This window comes from Saccostrea echinata, unplaced genomic scaffold (assembly GCF_033153115.1).
Source record: "Saccostrea echinata isolate AGI-Se365-2 ecotype Australia unplaced genomic scaffold, CSIRO_AGI_Sech_v1 ptg000030l, whole genome shotgun sequence".
NCBI lineage: Eukaryota > Metazoa > Mollusca > Bivalvia > Ostreida > Ostreidae > Saccostrea > Saccostrea echinata.
Window position 1 is genome coordinate 17,320,361 of NW_026889779.1, and position 18,389 is coordinate 17,338,749.

Genomic DNA, 18,389 nt, shown 5'->3' on the forward strand with positions numbered 1-18,389 from the left:
GGGTAAGCTCTGCATCATTTTATGGGTATATAATTTTGATTTTTAAAAGTGGATTAAGAATGAAATCTAGATGCGTACAGAGGCATAAAATATTAGCTTTTGTGCCTTGTAAAATTTAGTCTTAGAAATAAAAATTTTGCCAATCATACGTTTCATTGAAATAATTTTGAGAAAATTAAAGCAACTTTGAAGGAAACTTGTTTAAATTTATATCATGAACTTATTATATTATTTATTCTTAAATGTATTTTTTAAAACTGTTTCTATTATGAAATATAATACAATTAATGGTGTTAATAATATAATAAAAATATCAGACATTATGAAAGAGGTTTTTCACAAAGAAGTATTTCACCATGTTCAACAGTTTTCAGAAGTATATTTGAAAAGAAAAACATAAAGGTGGGATGATTTTTTTTTAATGAAATTTAAATTAACTTATTGGATCTTTAATTTGGCAGAATTTATTATGGTTTTTGTATGTATTTCTTTTTTATTGTAGGACCAGTAATTTTGTGGTAGAAGACAAAACATTAGCAAAAACTAGCTTCAGTTACCAAATCCAGGATCCAGTAGCGAGTATGAAAATGAAAAAAACTTGATGACTGGACTATTGGTTTGAACATATTTTATTGCCTTTAAATTTTACAATTGTGATCGGGCAAAAGTTCTAAAAGCTTAATACGCCCTTTCCTTGCATGTGAATTATATCAAACATATTTAGATATAATGAATCTCAGCTTAAATATGAATAACCACAGAAAAAACATAATAATCAGAGGATCAAATATTCTAGACTATAGGATACATTCATTATATAATATAAATTGAATAGAATTCGCAAGAAGTAATTATTGCATCAACCAAAACGGTCTGACATTTTGATAAATGTTTGATCAATTGAAAAAAGAAATTCATTGACTGGACTATTACAGCATGAATTAAGTAAGCAGCATGAATAAAGCATAATGATTTTTTATTGATGAAATTTTTCACTTGCCACGACAGGATGAAAAAACTTATTTTTGTCATTATTGACACTGTTTAAGTTTAATTCACATTTAACAAAAAAACTACAGATAATATCAGATAAAGATTTTATTGGCCCACTAGACAGGTCATGTGATCACAACATTAAGTCATGTGACCCCATTAAATCCATGTGCTGTAAGTTGTAGGTTTAAAATGACATACCTGTGTGAGTGAACAACTAAGAAGTTAATTTAAGAAAAATTAATTATGTGATATGGAAGTGATTAATTAAGAAGTCAAAGATGGCAGATAACGGAAAATACATTAAAATTCCTGAGAAATATGTCATATGTATTTTGGCAGCTTCTGCAGCATTTGTTTGCTACCTGAATTCATTAAATGGAGATTTTGTACATGATGACTTGTTTGCAATAAAAAACAATGGAGACGTAAATGGGAGAAATCCATTGTGGTCTCTCTGGGAGAATGACTTCTGGGGGAGACCCATGGCTGACCCTCGCAGTCACAAGTCATATAGGCCATTCACTGTTCTTAGTTTTCGGTAAGTGAATTTGGTTTTAATTTTGCAATTAACCAAAGTAAAAAAAGAGGAAAGAATGTCTTGATTAATGGACTTTTTATATGAGTAATTAAGAAAAGGACATGTCTAATCATAAAGCAGGGTAATAGGATGACAACAAAAGAAATTTAAGTCAGGTGAAAATAAAGGTTACCTAGAGAAAAAGTGTGCCAGCCAGTTAGTGGTCTTTTTTTTAAGCTTAATTGATTTGGCAGGGAAAATGTGCTCTTATCTTGAATAACAGAGAGAAAGGATAGGAAAGGAAAATTGATTTTTTTCCTTGTAACAATTATAAGCAGACATGAAAAGAATTGTTTCTTCTTTCCGACCACACTATTATTGTTAAAAGTATTGATAGATCTGCTTATTTTTATTAGATGTTAAATGAATCCAGTCCAAGCAAAAAATATATAATTGATTGTAATGAGAAAATAAAAGGTTGTAAAAATTAAGAAATTTACCAGTAGTTTTGTGGTGAAAAGAAAGGGTATCAAGAAATTTCCATTCTTTTGTGAAAAACCCTTATGTAATATAGTAAAAAGAGGATTTTGACTGAGATCTTAATAGCATTAACCTGTACCAAATGATATTGAATAATTTCTTTATATTAAGGTGTTACATTGTCATTAAATCATTCAAGAAATTAATCCTTAACAAAAATTGCTGATACATGTATAGATCTGAAATGCAAACAAATGTTGATCCATTTTTTGTTTGATATTTTCTTAAATGTTGACAATGTATTAACAGGTAATCCCTTTAAAACATCTTAAGAGGTTAAATTGATAAAATGGCACATAAAATACAAATGCCTCTCCTTGATTATGATTTGCAGAGCTGAAAAACAGAAAAGGTAAAATCTGATTGGATTCACATGAGTGATGTTAATTGCTTTTATGCCCTGATACGAATTATTTCACCATCATAAAATCTAAAAATTTACTGCTACATTGTGTTTATTAAATTTCTTATCATGAAGGAAATCCGATTAACGGCCAGTTTTTTTGCGTGTTTAAAAAATATAAATTATCTGTATCTTAATTAAGGTTTAACTATCTGAAACTATTCCATTCATAAGTTTAGAAAATCACTGAGTGCAATTTGGGTAATTCATGAGTTGTTACAATTAATTTTTTTTCTCAGTTCATCTAACAGAAAGGTTTTGCTTCATCAGCCATGAATAATGTCAAGAAAACAATATTCCTTGGAGAAAAATTATCTAGCGTCTGGGAAATATTTTCATTTAATTAACTATAAATTGGTGGTCTTTGAGCTTTGAGTCTTTAATAGGTTTGATAAATGTATGTCACCTAGTTTTAAACTTACTGACCAAGAAGATGTTCATTTATCCATTAATAAACCCTCTAATGCGTACTAATTTTAAGTCCGTTGATTTTGAATAGAATATCTTGGTTTAAATAAATACATCTACTAAAACCCCCAAAAATTGAGGAAGAAACTTTGTGATTGCCCTTTGACCTCCAAGGAATACTACTAGGTTTAAATGTCTTTTAATAATAGAGGATTTTGTTTGAAGTTGATAGTCATCTAAATAGATCAGACAAAGTGACATTAGGCAGACAATTGGAATAATGGGATGCCTTAAAGCTCTGTGAATTAGAACGTAGTCTCAATTCTTAATCTATCAGACATACTTAATAAAGTACTGAGAATAAAGCTATAATAAAGTCCTTATAAGGTACAAATTAAGGCACTAGACCCAGATCAGCTGGTTTTAACTTTAACTTTATTAAGACTTAATTCCTTTCTTAATTAAGACTTAGATCTCCTTCAAGGCTCCATTAAAAATTGGTTAACCGATATTGCCCTATATTTAAATTGAAGCAATATTTTATTTATAAAGAAATTGGATTAGAGAGCACACAAGTTGGGATACCTTACCCTGTTTTAATCCTCCCCTAAGGGCAAAAATGTATTTATTTTAGGATAATATATCGGACTAACCATAACTATGACTAACTTAGTTAAATTATTACTTAAATGTCATATAGATGTGTCTGCTTTCATTGTTACTTTACTGTAGCTAACTCTTAAAAACTTAATTTATATTACTGTATTACGGATGTGCCTGCAGTCAGTTACTCTAGTTACTGTAACTATTGTAAACTTTGTATTACTATGCAATGGTTGCGTCAACTGTCTTTGACTATCTCTTGTAAACTTAGGTTACTGTACTAAGGAAGTGTCTGCTGTCATACTTTACTGGAACTTTACTCCTGTAAACTTAGTTTTACTGTATTATTGATTGCTGTCACTGTTAATGTACTGTAGCCTGCTGTCAAATTGTCATTTGTCAAATCAGGGATCCGCTATTTTATGTATCATAATCTAGCTAGCACAGTTTTTATTTAAGGATATGTTAAATGTACATGTACGAGGTTCATTACATGTACTGAAAGGAGCGCTCTATTTTATCCTATAAAAACTTACATGCTCGATATTTAAATATAAATATGTGCATTTATCAATTGTTATAATGATCTTGAGCAGTATTGTATTTCATATCATGACATAACTTTACAATGTGGAGTTTCATTATACTAGTAAGTTATACATATTTTTAATAGAATTTTATTTAATAACACACCTACATGAGGGAAATTGGAAACCTCAGTGCCACAGTTCTTTTATGGAGGGTGATTTATGATCTTGTTGCTAAGCAGTATTTTATTTTAAATGAGTACTTATGTCTCCAAGATCAGCAACATATATATTTGACCTTTTGGTTTTTGTTTTGTTAAGTGATGTCAGCCTGTTAATAAACTACTTTGTGACAAGTCAAGCATCTGTGATTTTAATATTAGATTTCACATCAAAATTGATAATTGAAATTTAATGTGTTTTGTACCTGAGTTTACCTGTCACTCTGACAACTGATATGATCAACAGAGTGTCCCCAAACTGAAATCCTCAGAAATGACATTTATATCTGGACAAATTTTACCTTTATTGTGTCCCATAAGTGATCGATTTTGAGTGGCACTTATGGTTAGCTTTTTCCGATGTCTTTAAAGATATTCACTGATGCATCAGAGTATAAAATTTCTTAAGGCAGGTCCCATGTAAATGTTAGCTGGTCCTGTCTTAGTGTTGGTCAATTGTCTTCCTTCCATCTGTTTGTCAGTCCAACTGCCTTTTTTCTTCCATTTTCTTTGAGATTTTAATGTTTGCATTGTATGAAAATCAGGGATATTTTCCTTAAACATGGTATTTAAAAAATTTGGAGACACTGGTCATCTCAACCTACTAATTTAATCTTGTAGCTATGGCATTCCTATTATATTTACCATAATTAACATTTCTAATTTTGTTTTGTGTGTGTGTTTTGGGTTCATTTTCTTGAATTCCATAAGTTTTTTTATCTCAGCATAATAACTTAATCATCTTATGTAGATAGCAGCACATCCTTATTATTAGTACTGCTAATTTATGCCAAAATTTGGAGAAACTTCCTGATTAAGCTTGAAGGTTAGTTTTCAGAATATGGTGAATTATTCAATCCTGTAATCAATATACACACACATTATAGTACCCCAGTATATTTTTTAACAGTTGGTACAATACCAGGGTGTAAATGACCAAGATTCTCATCCCATTACCAGATTTTGCTTTTAGCAAATTTTCTGGAATATATTTTAAAGAATTCTTTCTATAACTTCTTAAACAGGTACATCTTTATAACTGGTCTATTTCATCTTTGACATTTACTGAACTTTACCTCACATTTCCTTGAATTTCATTTAGCTTATTCTTTCCAAACTTTCAAAAGGTTCTTGTATATAAAATGTTAGTATTTATAGTTATTTCTATGCAATTTTGCCAGGTACACACTATACATTTCTGCGATCCCCCCTTTCCAAGTTTTGATTTGGTGAAAATTTATCTAAAGGATAAAAAATAAATTAAAAGGATATCTAAAAAAAATTTAATTCTATAGGTTAGAGAAATGATTGCCATGGTAGAAAAATGAATGCAAATATTTGATTTTAAAAATATGGTGAAGTTAGTCACACTATTTCTTTGACAAAAAAAATATTACAAATCGTGTAAATGCTCATTCTTTACCTGAAGTAATTTTGTATTTAGGGATGATCAATGATCGTAGTCATTTTATGAATACAACAAACTTCTTGTATGGCGGCAAGACAAAAATTCATTATTACCATTAGCAAACATTATGTAATAATGAGCAGATCCAGATCAAGGTAAAATGTTGTTTCATTGTTAGACTGTTCCGAGAAGAGCATAATTACATTATCTTGATTTCACAGGACAATTTTAAAGGGAAAAATATGCTCTCCAAAGAGGAAGTTTTATTGTGTCCCAGCAAGATATAGGGGCTTAAACAGACCTAATAGTATAATATATATCTACTCTGCATTGTGTCTTTTTTTTAAATTAATTAATTAATCAATGCATGTGTACAAAAATTTGGGTGAAAATCAATGAATTAGATAATTCATCAGAGTAAAATGAAGTATCAGTTGAAATATTGATAAAATTTTTAAAATTTTGAATTAGTTTTCCTGCAGAGGATGTTGTTTGAATAGAATACATTTTCTCAGACACTGCAGACTTCTTTAATTGAAAATTAAGCAATTAAGTTAATTTCTTGATTGAATTCACTTTCCATCATCAATAATTCACTGCGTAACTATGGTCTTACATTTAGCAGCCAATTTTATGATTGGCATGTGCCTAACCTATCATTTATTCATACCTGGTCATACCACCCCTGGGACACTACAGGAATTTAAGATATCTTAATTATTAATTAATGGTTTTAATAATTTTCCAATCAATTTCATTTTATTTTATGAAATTAATTTAGATGAATAAAATTAATGATATGTTTGATTTCATTCACTTTTTCTAGGATTCTTTTAAAGTGAAAAAGATCAAGATTAAGGGTATTGTGAACTAAAAAAAACAATGATGTGCAAAAAATTCTTTAACATGACAGAAATATATGTATGTCTCATTCATGCAGCAGTTGGAAATTGATTTGAAAGTAACTTCATAGGAATGGCATATTGCATAATCTTGAAAATTTACTTGAACCAACATTTACTTATCCTGGGTTGCATTCTGGATTTTTTTTCTTCAATCAATCTATCTTATGGTTTGTACACAAACTTTGTTTGAATTGGACCAATTTACAAGATCAAAGTGGCTTTAGAAAGTATTTATGTCTTTTCATTTATATACTCTTTAATCTCTTGTTTAAACATCATTTAAAGTCACTTAGACCAATGTGAAGATGTGCAATTAAAACTTTATATGCAAGGGTATTTTGTAAAGATGGGAAAATCAGCAAATTATTTGTCTACTTTCATTGCAAGTGGAATCAATTCTTATCCTCTGTTTTCTTTATAATAGACAACTTCCTGCATAACATAAAATTATTTTTTAATTTCTGAAATTCTTGTATTTTACATGTGAATTAGAATTTTAAAGTTTTCAACAGTTTGAAATCTTCTTATTTTACATAACATATTACGTACAATATTACACCTCAATACAATTATCTCAGACATGGGTAGACTGTAAAACAGTCATTGAGTTATCCAAGAGTTCAAAAAAGTGTGGTTGAAATCATCATAAGATTAGGACATTCAACTTACTTTACAATTTCAATGATATTTGACATATCAGTGTTGAAGACATGAGCCACAGGCTCAAATAAGCTCTTCTGATCAAAATTTGTCTGATGTCTGTCGTTGTTGTCATCATTGTCATAAACTTTTCACAATTTCATCTTATTCTCCGGAACTACTTGGCCATTTTCAACCAAACATCCATGGGTGAAGGATCATGTTCTCTTTCTCCTCTTTCAAGGAAGATAATTAAGAATAAATGAAAATTTTCTGGAATCTCTTAAAAAAACTTTTTCTCAAGAACTACTTTTTCCAGAAAAGATGAAACTTATGTGAAAGCTTCATTACATTACATTACATTACAAATGAGCATTATGGCCCATGGGCCTCTTGTTCAAGAAACATATCTGTTTAGCACACTTCATTATCTTTTGATTAACAGAGTATGTGGAATATATATTTGGCAGATAATTGTCGTTCAATTCTCATAACAAAGCTGTTCAACAATGTTGTTCAACAAAGTTGTTCAACTTTTTTGATAGATTAAGCCATCCTAATTATACATCATTGACTTTTACATCCCAAGTTTGCCATCATGTGGCAAAATCAACCATATCAATTGTACAATATTCTGCAATAGTTTTGTCTTTTTATACCAAGTTCAAATTTACATTCATAAACTTTACAATTCAATAATGTAAAGTTATGAATATGTTAATTTTTTTCAGCATTAATTTCCATCTTGGCCAGGGTTCTCCCTATGGTTTCCATGTAGTCAATGTCTGTCTCCATACCTTGATGACCATCCTCTTCACCTATGTCTGTCAGACAACGCTTCGTTTGCCTGCCCAGTGTGGTCTGATATCTGGTCTTATATTCGCTGTCCATCCCATCCACACAGAGGCTGTAAGTATAACTGTCTCCCATTGGCTGTGTAAAAGCAACACTTAGGCAAGGTTGTCCCTAAGACCTGGGGGTCAGGGAATTTCCCCGCCTATAATGACGTAATCCCCTGGTTACTCTGGTGTTCCCCCTCATCACTCTGTTAATGGGGGAACCCCAGACCCCCTTTTACTTTTTAAATGTCCCCTACTTTTTTAATTCTTAGGGACAACCCTGCTTAGGCCAGACCAAATTGATTTTTTTTTGGTTGTTTTAAAGTTGTTTAATGATAAAATGATGTTTAAAAGGTTAAAAAGAGCCAGTAAAACTCCATTAGGGGGACTTGCATTGATATTAAGAACTCAGGCTCATATGGAATATCCGATTCAGAAATGAGAAAAAATGGGGAGAGAAGAGGTGTTGTCCATGTAAACTGACCTCTTGAAAATTAGCCTAGTTTCAGGTAAATATGAAGAAAATAAAAACTCTTTTCAAAATATTTCTTCTCAAAACACATTAATGAAATTGCAAAATCGATAAAAACACTATAGAACAATATACACTTATTCCACATTTCTGTCATTCAACAATAATGAAAATGTTTATAGACTGAAATTAAAGAAAAATATCAGAAAATAGACTTCATTTAGCATGGATTTGAAACACCTGTCATATTATGGTTTTTTGCATTTATTGTTGTAAGATTTTTCCAATTTAGACTTTGGCATTTGTTTCTTTTTCCCTGAGGGTATTAAATTCAAAATTAAAGTATATGTTATTTTATCCCATATGCTTCACTCTGTTTACAAAATTTACCTCAGACCTCAAGGGTCAACACTCAACAAAGGGAAATGTATCCCTCTGGCACCCAAAAAAGTTTGGCCTTGATTTATCTCTATAAATATTTATATCCTCCTCAGTGTAATTCCCTCACAATAAATAGATTCCCAGGATGAGCTTTAATGCAGAGTTAATACATTCATGGGGATTCATTTTGTATAGGAAGATTGGGACCGTAAAGATTTTTTGTGAATTGCAGCAAAAATGAATGTGATGGCATTAATTTTATGCTCATTCGTTGTGAAATACTGATGGGTTCCCTTACGATTCAGTGCCTTTTTTACCTTTTCCAAAGAAAATATTTTTGTTGATTTCCGTTTTAATACTTCTGATGTGAAAGCATGGTGATGAGAAATGAAATGTACCTAATGTTTAATTATAAACATGCTATGAATATAAATCATTCTCTGAACTGAAAATACCATTACATGTTCACTTTCTCATATTTTTGCAGTGTAAGAATCATCATATAAAATATTGCATGTAATTTAAATATGCTATGAATATAAATCACACTTTGAATGAAAGATACGAACAAATGTAATTGGAAATGGAATTTGAAAAGTTATACACATTATTCATTGGTCACATTATTTCGCAGACACAATTTGATCCAAATAACGCAAATCTGAATTTGAAATTTCTTTTGGTTATAGAATTGAAGCTTTCAAAGATGATTGCATAATTCTATAATTCTGCAAAAAGGCCGGTACACAAATACTGCACTTTTGAAGCGAAGATATAACCATTCATGACTTGGATTTCTGGACCACTTTAATAAGCATTATTTTATTTTTGGGTCTAGTATTTAAAATGGTTTTTATCTATAAAATATTATACAAACCCTATTATACTGTAGTTTTAAACAAGGTGTATTGAATAAATCTGATGTCATATTAGTTAGGGTAATATGACATCTCATTGCAATAGTGACTATTTATAACAGGGAAACAGTTACTAATCCTATAGTCATTAATGTGTTTAAATCAAACTTGGTCTCTGATCTGAAATTCGTTGCAGGGACTTAAAAGTTTTAGACTCAATGGCTCCATTTTGTATGAGTTAATCTTTATTTACAAACTTACCATAGATTATCATAGATTTTTTTTTTAGATAATGTTTACAGGTCCCATATAAGAACTGCCTGTGTCAGCAAGTACTAGTTCTAACCTATAGAGACATTCATAAATTGATCCTTTCAAATTCATCTATGTTTTGATTTTTATCATATGCATAGATATTACATGAAAGAGAAAATCCCATTTTATGTAGGGAAAGTACGTGCAAGTTTATGATAATTGAAAATTATGATATGAATTTCAAGTGTCATTGATAATATTGTCATGAAAAATTCAATAGTTAGATGTATACAAATTCAAATGAGGGGATAATAAAGATGAAATCAACTAACATAGTCCATTAACAATTTCTTTAAAAGTCTTTTTTTTTTTTAATCAATCTTGCACTGTCACTTGAAATGAAAAGTGTACATCAGCTTTAAAGAATCAAGTACATGTAGCATAGAATTTAGTTTACTATAAAATTTTCATTTTAAAATGACATGGAATGATTGTTTTCTACATTAATTAAAATGACTCATTGCTATCTAATGGAGAGAGAATTTTTGAGATGGAGACTCAATAAGATTAAGTTTTAAATGATATTGTCCTCAGAGAGACACCACAACTTTCTGCCCTGGGTCGATCATGTTTACATTTGTGATATTATATAGGGAAAAACAGAATGGAAAGACCAACCAAAATTAAAGGTTTAACAATTCCTGGCAAAATTTTGATCTTTCCTTGGGTTGTTTTATGACAGTCAAAAGTTCAGAAATGCCTTACAAAAATATCAACCTGAAACTATTCAAAAACAATTTTAAATTTTTATCATTAAAGTTTTAAGCTCTTTAGTCCTATCAAAATTAAAATTTTGTCTTTCCAGATGGGTAATTTATTAATTTATTCCATTTAGCTAGTTAAACTACTACTAGTCTTTTTTAGGAAAAGGGGTTTGGTGGGGGTTGGGGGTTGGAGGTTGAGGTTCGTGAAATTAGCTAAGTTAATAGACTGCACTTTTTGATCCAATTTTTCCCTATGTCATTGCTTGTATAATGTTGCTTGAACACTATCCTCAGATATAATGATAATGACTTTATCAAAATTACCTAGATGTTGAATTTTTAAAAAGTTATTGTAAAAGTCTGTATAAAATGATATGTAGTTACATGTACCTTGCACCTCTACTGGTAATAAAATCTAATCAAAATTAAGACTCTTTTCATATACCAGGATTTCATTTGCGTCTAAGTTTTAAATTGTAGCTTTATTTTCAGGTGTCTGGGATAGTTGGCAGAGCAGATGTAATGGCCAGTATTTTCTTCATGCTTTCGTTTATAGCCTATGTCAGGTGAGTTTTTAAAAACAAACAAAAATGTATACTTGGATGATAAAACATTGTCAGAGTATCATTTTGCAGAGATACCTTTCACCCCAACCACAGCACTTTTCATGTGCATGAAATTGCATATTAACAATTTTTTGGCTTACCTTTTCATTTTCAGGTGTAAGTAAATTCAAGGTAGAATTTCACAGGCATTGGGTTCTGCTTAATATTATTGTAAGCTTTTTAGCTCACCTGAGCTGAAAGCTCAAGTGAGCTTTTCTGATCACCCGTTGTCCGTCGTCCGTCCGTCTGTCCGTCTGTCCGTCTGTCCGTCCGTCTGTCCGTCCGTCCGTCTGTAAACTTTTCACATTTTCAACTTCTTCTCAAGAACCACTGGGCCAATTTTAACCAAACTTGGTACAAAGTACCCTTGGGTGACGGGGAGTTTAAATTGTTAAAATAAAGGGCCAAGTCCCCTTACAAGGGGAGATAATCAAGAAAAGACAAAAATAGGGTGGGGTCATTAAAAAATCTTCTTCTCAAGAACCACTGGGCAAGAAAAGCTGAAACTTATGTGGAAGCATCCTGAGATAGTGTAGATTCTAAATTGTTAAAATCATGACCCCCGGGGGTAGGGCGGGGCCACAATAGGGAATCCAAGTTTTACATTGAAATATATAGGAAAAATCTTTAAAAATCTTCTTCTCAAGAACCACTGAGCCAGAAAAGCTGAAACTTATGTGGAATCATCCTGGGGTAGTGTAGATTTTAAATTGTTCAAATCATGACCCCCGGGGGTAGGGCGGGGCCACAATAGGGAATCCAAGTTTTACATTGAAATATATAGGAAAAATCTTTAAAAATCTTCTTCTCAAGAACCACTGAGCCAGAAAAGCTGAAACTTATGTGGAAGCATCCTGGGATAGTGTAGATTCTAAATTGTAAAAATCATGACCCCCGGGGGTGGGGGGGGGGGCACAATAGTGAATCCAAGTTTTACATTGAAATATATAGGAAAAATCTTTAAAAATCTTCTTCTCAAGAACCACTGAGCCAGAAAAGCTGAAACTTATGTGGAATCATCCTGGGGTAGTGTAGATTGTAAATTGTTCAAATCATGACCCCTGGGGGTAGGGCGGGGCCACAATAGGGAATCCAAGTTTTACATTGAAATATATAGGAAAAATCTTTAAAAATCTTCTTCTCAAGAACCACTGAGCCAGAAAAGCTGAAACTTATGTGGAAGCATCCTGGGATAGTGTAGATTCTAAATTGTTAAAATCATGACCCTCGGGGGTAGGGCGGGGCCACAATAGGGAATACAAGTTTTACATTGAAATATATAGGAAAAATCTTTAAAAATCTTCTTCTCAAGAACCACTGAGCCAGAAAAGCTGAAACTTATGTGGAAGCATCCTGGGATAGTGTAGATTCTAAATTGTTAAAATCATGACCCCTGGGTGTAGGGCGGGGCCACAATAGGGAATCCAAGTTTTACATTGAAATATATAGGAAAAATCTTTAAAAATCTTCTTCTCAAGAACCACTGAGCCAGAAAAGCTGAAACTTATGTGGAAGCATCCTGGGATAGTGTAGATTCTAAATTGTTCAAATCATGACCCCTGGGGGTAGGGCGGGGCCACAATAGGGAATCCAAGTTTTACATTGAAATATATAGGAAAAATCTGTAAAAATCTTCTTCTAAAGAACCACTGAGCCAGAAAAGCTGAAACTTATGTGGAAGCATCCTCGGGTAGTGTAAATTTTAAATTGTTCAAATCATGACCCCTGGGGGTAGGGCAGGGCCACAATAGGGAATACAAGTTTTACATTGAAATATATAGGAAAAATCTTTAAAAATCTTCTTCTCAAGAACCACTGAGCCAGAAAAGCTGAAACTTATGTGGAAGCATCCTGGGGTAGTGTAGATTCTAAATTGTTCAAATCATGACCCCGGGGGTAGGGCGGGGCCACAATAGGGAAACATTGAAATATATAGGAAAAATCTTCTCAAGAACCACTGGACCAGAAAAACTGAAACTTATGTGGAAGCATCCTGGGATAGTGTAGATTCTAAATTGCTCAAATCATGACCCCCGGGGGTAGGGCAGGGCCACAATAGGTATTACAAGGGGGGAAGTCTGGTAATGAACAGCATGGCCAAAGTTACTCAGGTGAGCGATGTGGCCCATGGGCCTCTTGTTTGAAAAATGAGGCATTGAAAATGCACTCACTGTTACAGGTTATATTGCAATTTTATGATAAACCCATTCAGAGGGGTATGTATAGGTAATAAAATTACAATTCTTTTACAATGTATCAGGTGTACCCATCTTTCTGATCTGATGATTAGCATGGATAAAAGCCCTATATTCATACACCCTCAATTGCTGCACTATATATTTTCCAGTTCAGGTAGCCTTGGGGATGAAGGCTGATATTACATAAACTGGTGCTAGGTTTACTTTCATAATTTTGTCATTATATCAATCACTCCTGAAAAGGTTTGATGAATGTTATATTCTCTTCCAGACAGATCATTCAACTTTGATGCATATTGATGTGCAGTGGATTGTCTTCTTCCACTGTCTGTACTTATTGTGAATGATGTAGAATTTAGTTAAATATTTCAGATGATACTTGTAAAAGTCACAAATTTGATTAATTGGCTGACACATATCATGCTACTTTTTACGTATGCTATTTGTCTAGCTTGATATGCCATGTTCCTAATGCATTTGTTTATGCAAATCAGTGTAAATATATGTATGGATTATGGAATAAAGCAGGAAAAAATGATGATTTCCTTGCAATCTACTGGATCAAAATAAATCAAGAAAGTACATTGAAAAAGACAGTCTGTTGATGATATTTCAAATAATAATATTGTAAATCACTTGAGAATATTTTAAAATTCAATATGAAACTTGAATAAGATCTTCAAATGACAACACATATGCACTCACACATTATATACTTTCAATGCATATTTACAGGAGTGTAGAGCCCGGTTGGCCCTGGTTCAGACATGCACCAGCTACCAGACACTGGGTTCTTGTGATCCTCAGTGTATCCATGGCAACAGTCTCCATGCTATGTAAGGAGCAGGGAATTATGGTCCTGCCTGTCTGCATTTTGTATGATGCTGTTGTTTGCAGCCGAATACTTCTGAATTATAGGTAGAGATATCATAATCTTTATAATAAAATCAGTTTTTAAAAATTTCTTATTATTAAGTTGTCATTATTTGCAGGAAGATGTTAGATGATGATTCAGAACTGAGTGTTTAATGGTCAAGCTGTATTTGATGATACACTGTGCCATTGGAAGACAGAGAAAAAATAAAAATGAGCAAATGTTAAAAATTCTTGCACAGGACATTAACATACTTTACATTTTCTTACAGGTCCTGGTATAAAATGAAACCTTTTCTACTTAGATTTATATTTGTATCAATAGTGGTAAGTATTAAATTCTAGACAAAGATAGTTGTTAAGAAAACAAAGCTCATAAATGGACTGCATCTACCTATAAATAATGTGATCATTATGGTTGTAGGGGTTGACACTATTGTCATTTCGTTTTTGGATCATGAGAGGACAACTTCCAAAATTTCTTCCTCAGGACAATCCAGCATCTTTTTCGTCTTCATTCTTCATAAGGTAAATATCCCCAAATCTTAGAGGTATATGTATATAGCCACAGCCAGTGATACTTCTGCATAATTCTATTTTTCCTAAGGACATCCCAGGAAAATAAATCTGACTTGCAAATAGGCAATGTTTTTGTGAAATTAATATACAGTAATTAACTTTTCACGTGTGAGTAAATTTTATGCATCATTATTTCATGTATGCATTGAACTTGTTAGAAGATAAAACGATATCCTTGACTCGGTAGACCTACATGAAAAGTCACAAACATTTCCCTAATGTTCAAGTTTTACAGCTTTGACACAGGGCCTTTGATATTTTTTTCTTGCAGTGTGATTTGGAGCTTTGTATTTACATATACATAAAGCAAAAGAGCAGCAAATTGAAATGTTCCCTAAAAGATTTATTTGGATTTAATATGCTAATCTTATGCTAAGTTTTTTTGACAGACTAGTGAGAGGTTAATGCTGTCTTTGTATACCATCTGTCAAATCTTATTTTTGCTCCAGTAAGCAACACAGTATGGGGACAAAATTTTAATGGAAATTAAGTAATGAAAATATTCAGGTATTAATACATACAGGTTTAACAAAAGATAGAAATAGGATTTCCCACTCAGATTCTTATGAAATTTCAGCTGCATGGGCTTCTTATGGACTAGGCACTTCCCATTTATAAAAAATTATGCTTACATGTAGGGCTGCAGAATTTTAGGTACCTCAGACTATCAGAGAGAGCACTGTTACTATTTTATTCACACCTTTGTTTTAGTTCATATAGTTCAAATCATAAAAATATACATGAAGGTAAATAATATTCTACATCATAACAGATAACATATTTATTTGTAGAGAGTAAATAAAAAAATTTCAAGTTATGTAATTAACTTGCTCATCAGAACATTTTTACCCACAGGGAGTAAGTGAAATTTCAAAGCATATATACTTATTTATCAGAAAATTTCAGAAAATATGTGCTTGTATATCATGTTTAAATTTTAATCAACAGGGTCTTCACTTACGGATTTGTTTGGTTTTTTAATGTATGGCTGCTGCTGTTTCCATCACAACTGTGTTATGATTGGCAGATAGGAAGCATCCCATTGGTGGAGAGTCTGATGGATGCTCGTAACTTAGCAACAGTATTGTTAGCTATTGTTCTTTTCCTTCTTTTGCTGAAGAGCTGGAGAGAGGCAAAGGTATATATTCAAATAAGAAGAAACAAAGCTGAAAAATTCTATATTTGTTGTGTATAGAGGTGATAGTAATGTGACAAAGAATTATAATAAATGCCTGTTAAATTTTCATTAACTTTTGTAATTATTCACTAATTCTTAAGATTTTTTTCCCAGTCAGAAGATTCTGATGTAGCTGTGGTCCCCGGTCTCCTATTTTACACCCTTCCCATTATCCCAGCCTCAAATCTTCTCTTTCCTGTGGGGTTTGTTGTGGCAGAAAGAGTTTTATACCTTCCAAGGTATGGTGTGATGTAATTAACATCACCCTGTTAAAGTTTTACATCAATCTTATACCCACCCTAAATTTTATAGTTATAGGGTAGAACATTTAGTGACATTTAAATTTCTTGTTTTCAACAAACTAGTGAGTCATGGATGAAATTTTCTGGGCTGGTTGATAAGAAAATTTGAATCATTGGAAAATAAGATATATTCAATTACAAAGCTGAAGAATGTATCAAAAATCAAAGATAAAAAGGAGTTAATGGTCAATGTCACATGCCTTAGTGAAGGCTAGCTTTTGCCTTATATCAGATGACTGATTCATGGCCAAAGAGGTAATTGCACAAATGTTTTTTTTTTCTTTTTTTTTCATGGATTAATTTGATGCTAAAAAAAGATATGCTTACATGGCAATTCAAATCAATAGCAGATTCAGTATGTTTTTATGACAAGATAATGAGTAAAGAGAAACAAAGTGTGTAGTTTTATCTTGGTCAATATTATAGGAATGGCTTTTATTTGGGAAATTGGAAAAAAAAAACATTAATTGTCCATTTTAACTGACTTTATGCTATCAGACCACAGTCTGCTGGTAATTACTGTTTGGTCGATACCATGTATAGGATCATGTTATGCATGCAGCAGAAAACCAGGATAATGAAATATGACTGGTTAATATTGAAATAATTGTTCTTAGAAAATTGTTTTTGAAATGTATGGGTTGTTTTTTGAAAATAAAAAAAAAAGGTAAAACTACTACATTATTGATCTGAGTAGATCTCTGTGTAAATATAATAAGTAGTGTGAAATTCTTTTATCATATGATACATGTGTATCTAGCTGTATCATTGAAAAAAAAAGAACTTGTAACAGTTATGTATGATTTAAAATTTGAAGCAAATTTTGTCCAATAGTTGTTGAATTTTGCAAGTGCAAATTTTGGCATATGATCATTTATTGACAGATTACTTTTATAGATTTTTCAATAATAATAATAATAATAATAAACATAGTATAAGTAGAAGTACAATTTCTGACTGTTATTTTTTTTTAAACCTTTTCAGTGTCGGCTTTTGTATTTTGGTTGGATATGGTGCACACCTGCTATTTGAGAGGTTTTCTCACATGAAGAAGATCATTTTCGCTCTTGTGGTGTATTGTTTGGTAGTCATGGCAGCCAAAACAATAAGTCAGAACCAAGTATGGAGGACAAGGGAGACCCTGTTTGTGTAAGCTAAAAGACTTTTTTTTTTAATTTTTGCATACAGCTTTGAGATTTAGTCTTCAATCACTTGTCTTCAGTCTTCCAATCATCATGTGATGCCTGTTGTGATTGCTTTCACTTTTTGAACAAGGATCTTCTCTGAAACTTTTTAATTGAAACCATCTTTGATATACAGCATTATTTGGGACAAAAAATGTATAAAATGAGTTTCAAGGTCTTAACCTCCTTTGATCCCTAGCCCCTAGATTCATGCCCCCAGAATGGGAATAGGGTTAAAAAATGCTTTGTGTTACTCCAAGACATCTTACAAACTGTTTACAGGATAAGATTGATCAATGAAACTTTCTTCAAATTTATGTTTCCTTGGTAAAAGTTTCATACCCCAGGGTGTTTGCTAAGCTTGAAAAAGCATTGGCCATCTAAGAATTTCTTGGCTTTACTCCTTGACATCTTTGCAATAATGTTTGGACCAAGAGCCTTTTTCTTTTGCTGTAGCCTTAGAAACTTGCATTTGACATAAAGATTTCTTGTGAATATAGCATTTGTTGAGAAAAAAGTTGCAGCATGATACTCAGGTGACCATTAACCACTTCTGTGCCACAGGGCCGATTTTGGGCCGATCACACAGTTGCATAGAATGCCACAGGGCCGATTTTGGGCCGATTTTATTGAAATGAATTGTGACTATGTATTTCTTTTACTTCTATTCACCATAAATAATTATTGAACTTTTGCATCTTTTCATTGCATAACATTAAAGTTTTTATGGCTTATT

General features: G+C 32.0%; 1 protein-coding gene across 1 annotated transcript in view; it reads left to right on the forward strand.

Moving 5' to 3' along the window:
- Positions 1 to 1,274: 1,274 nt before the first annotated feature.
- The window catches only part of LOC133197439 (protein O-mannosyl-transferase TMTC1-like), a 39,434-nt gene continuing 22,319 nt past the window's right edge, over positions 1,275 to 18,389 (forward strand). Inside the window, exons 1-9 of the mRNA XM_061333481.1 lie at positions 1,275 to 1,534; positions 7,899 to 8,076; positions 11,228 to 11,301; positions 14,274 to 14,456; positions 14,684 to 14,738; positions 14,836 to 14,939; positions 15,939 to 16,128; positions 16,282 to 16,406; positions 17,454 to 17,618. Coding sequence (XP_061189465.1) covers positions 1,275 to 1,534; positions 7,899 to 8,076; positions 11,228 to 11,301; positions 14,274 to 14,456; positions 14,684 to 14,738; positions 14,836 to 14,939; positions 15,939 to 16,128; positions 16,282 to 16,406; positions 17,454 to 17,618 — 1,334 coding nt within the window. The remainder of the gene's footprint in view (positions 1,535 to 7,898; positions 8,077 to 11,227; positions 11,302 to 14,273; positions 14,457 to 14,683; positions 14,739 to 14,835; positions 14,940 to 15,938; positions 16,129 to 16,281; positions 16,407 to 17,453; positions 17,619 to 18,389) is intronic.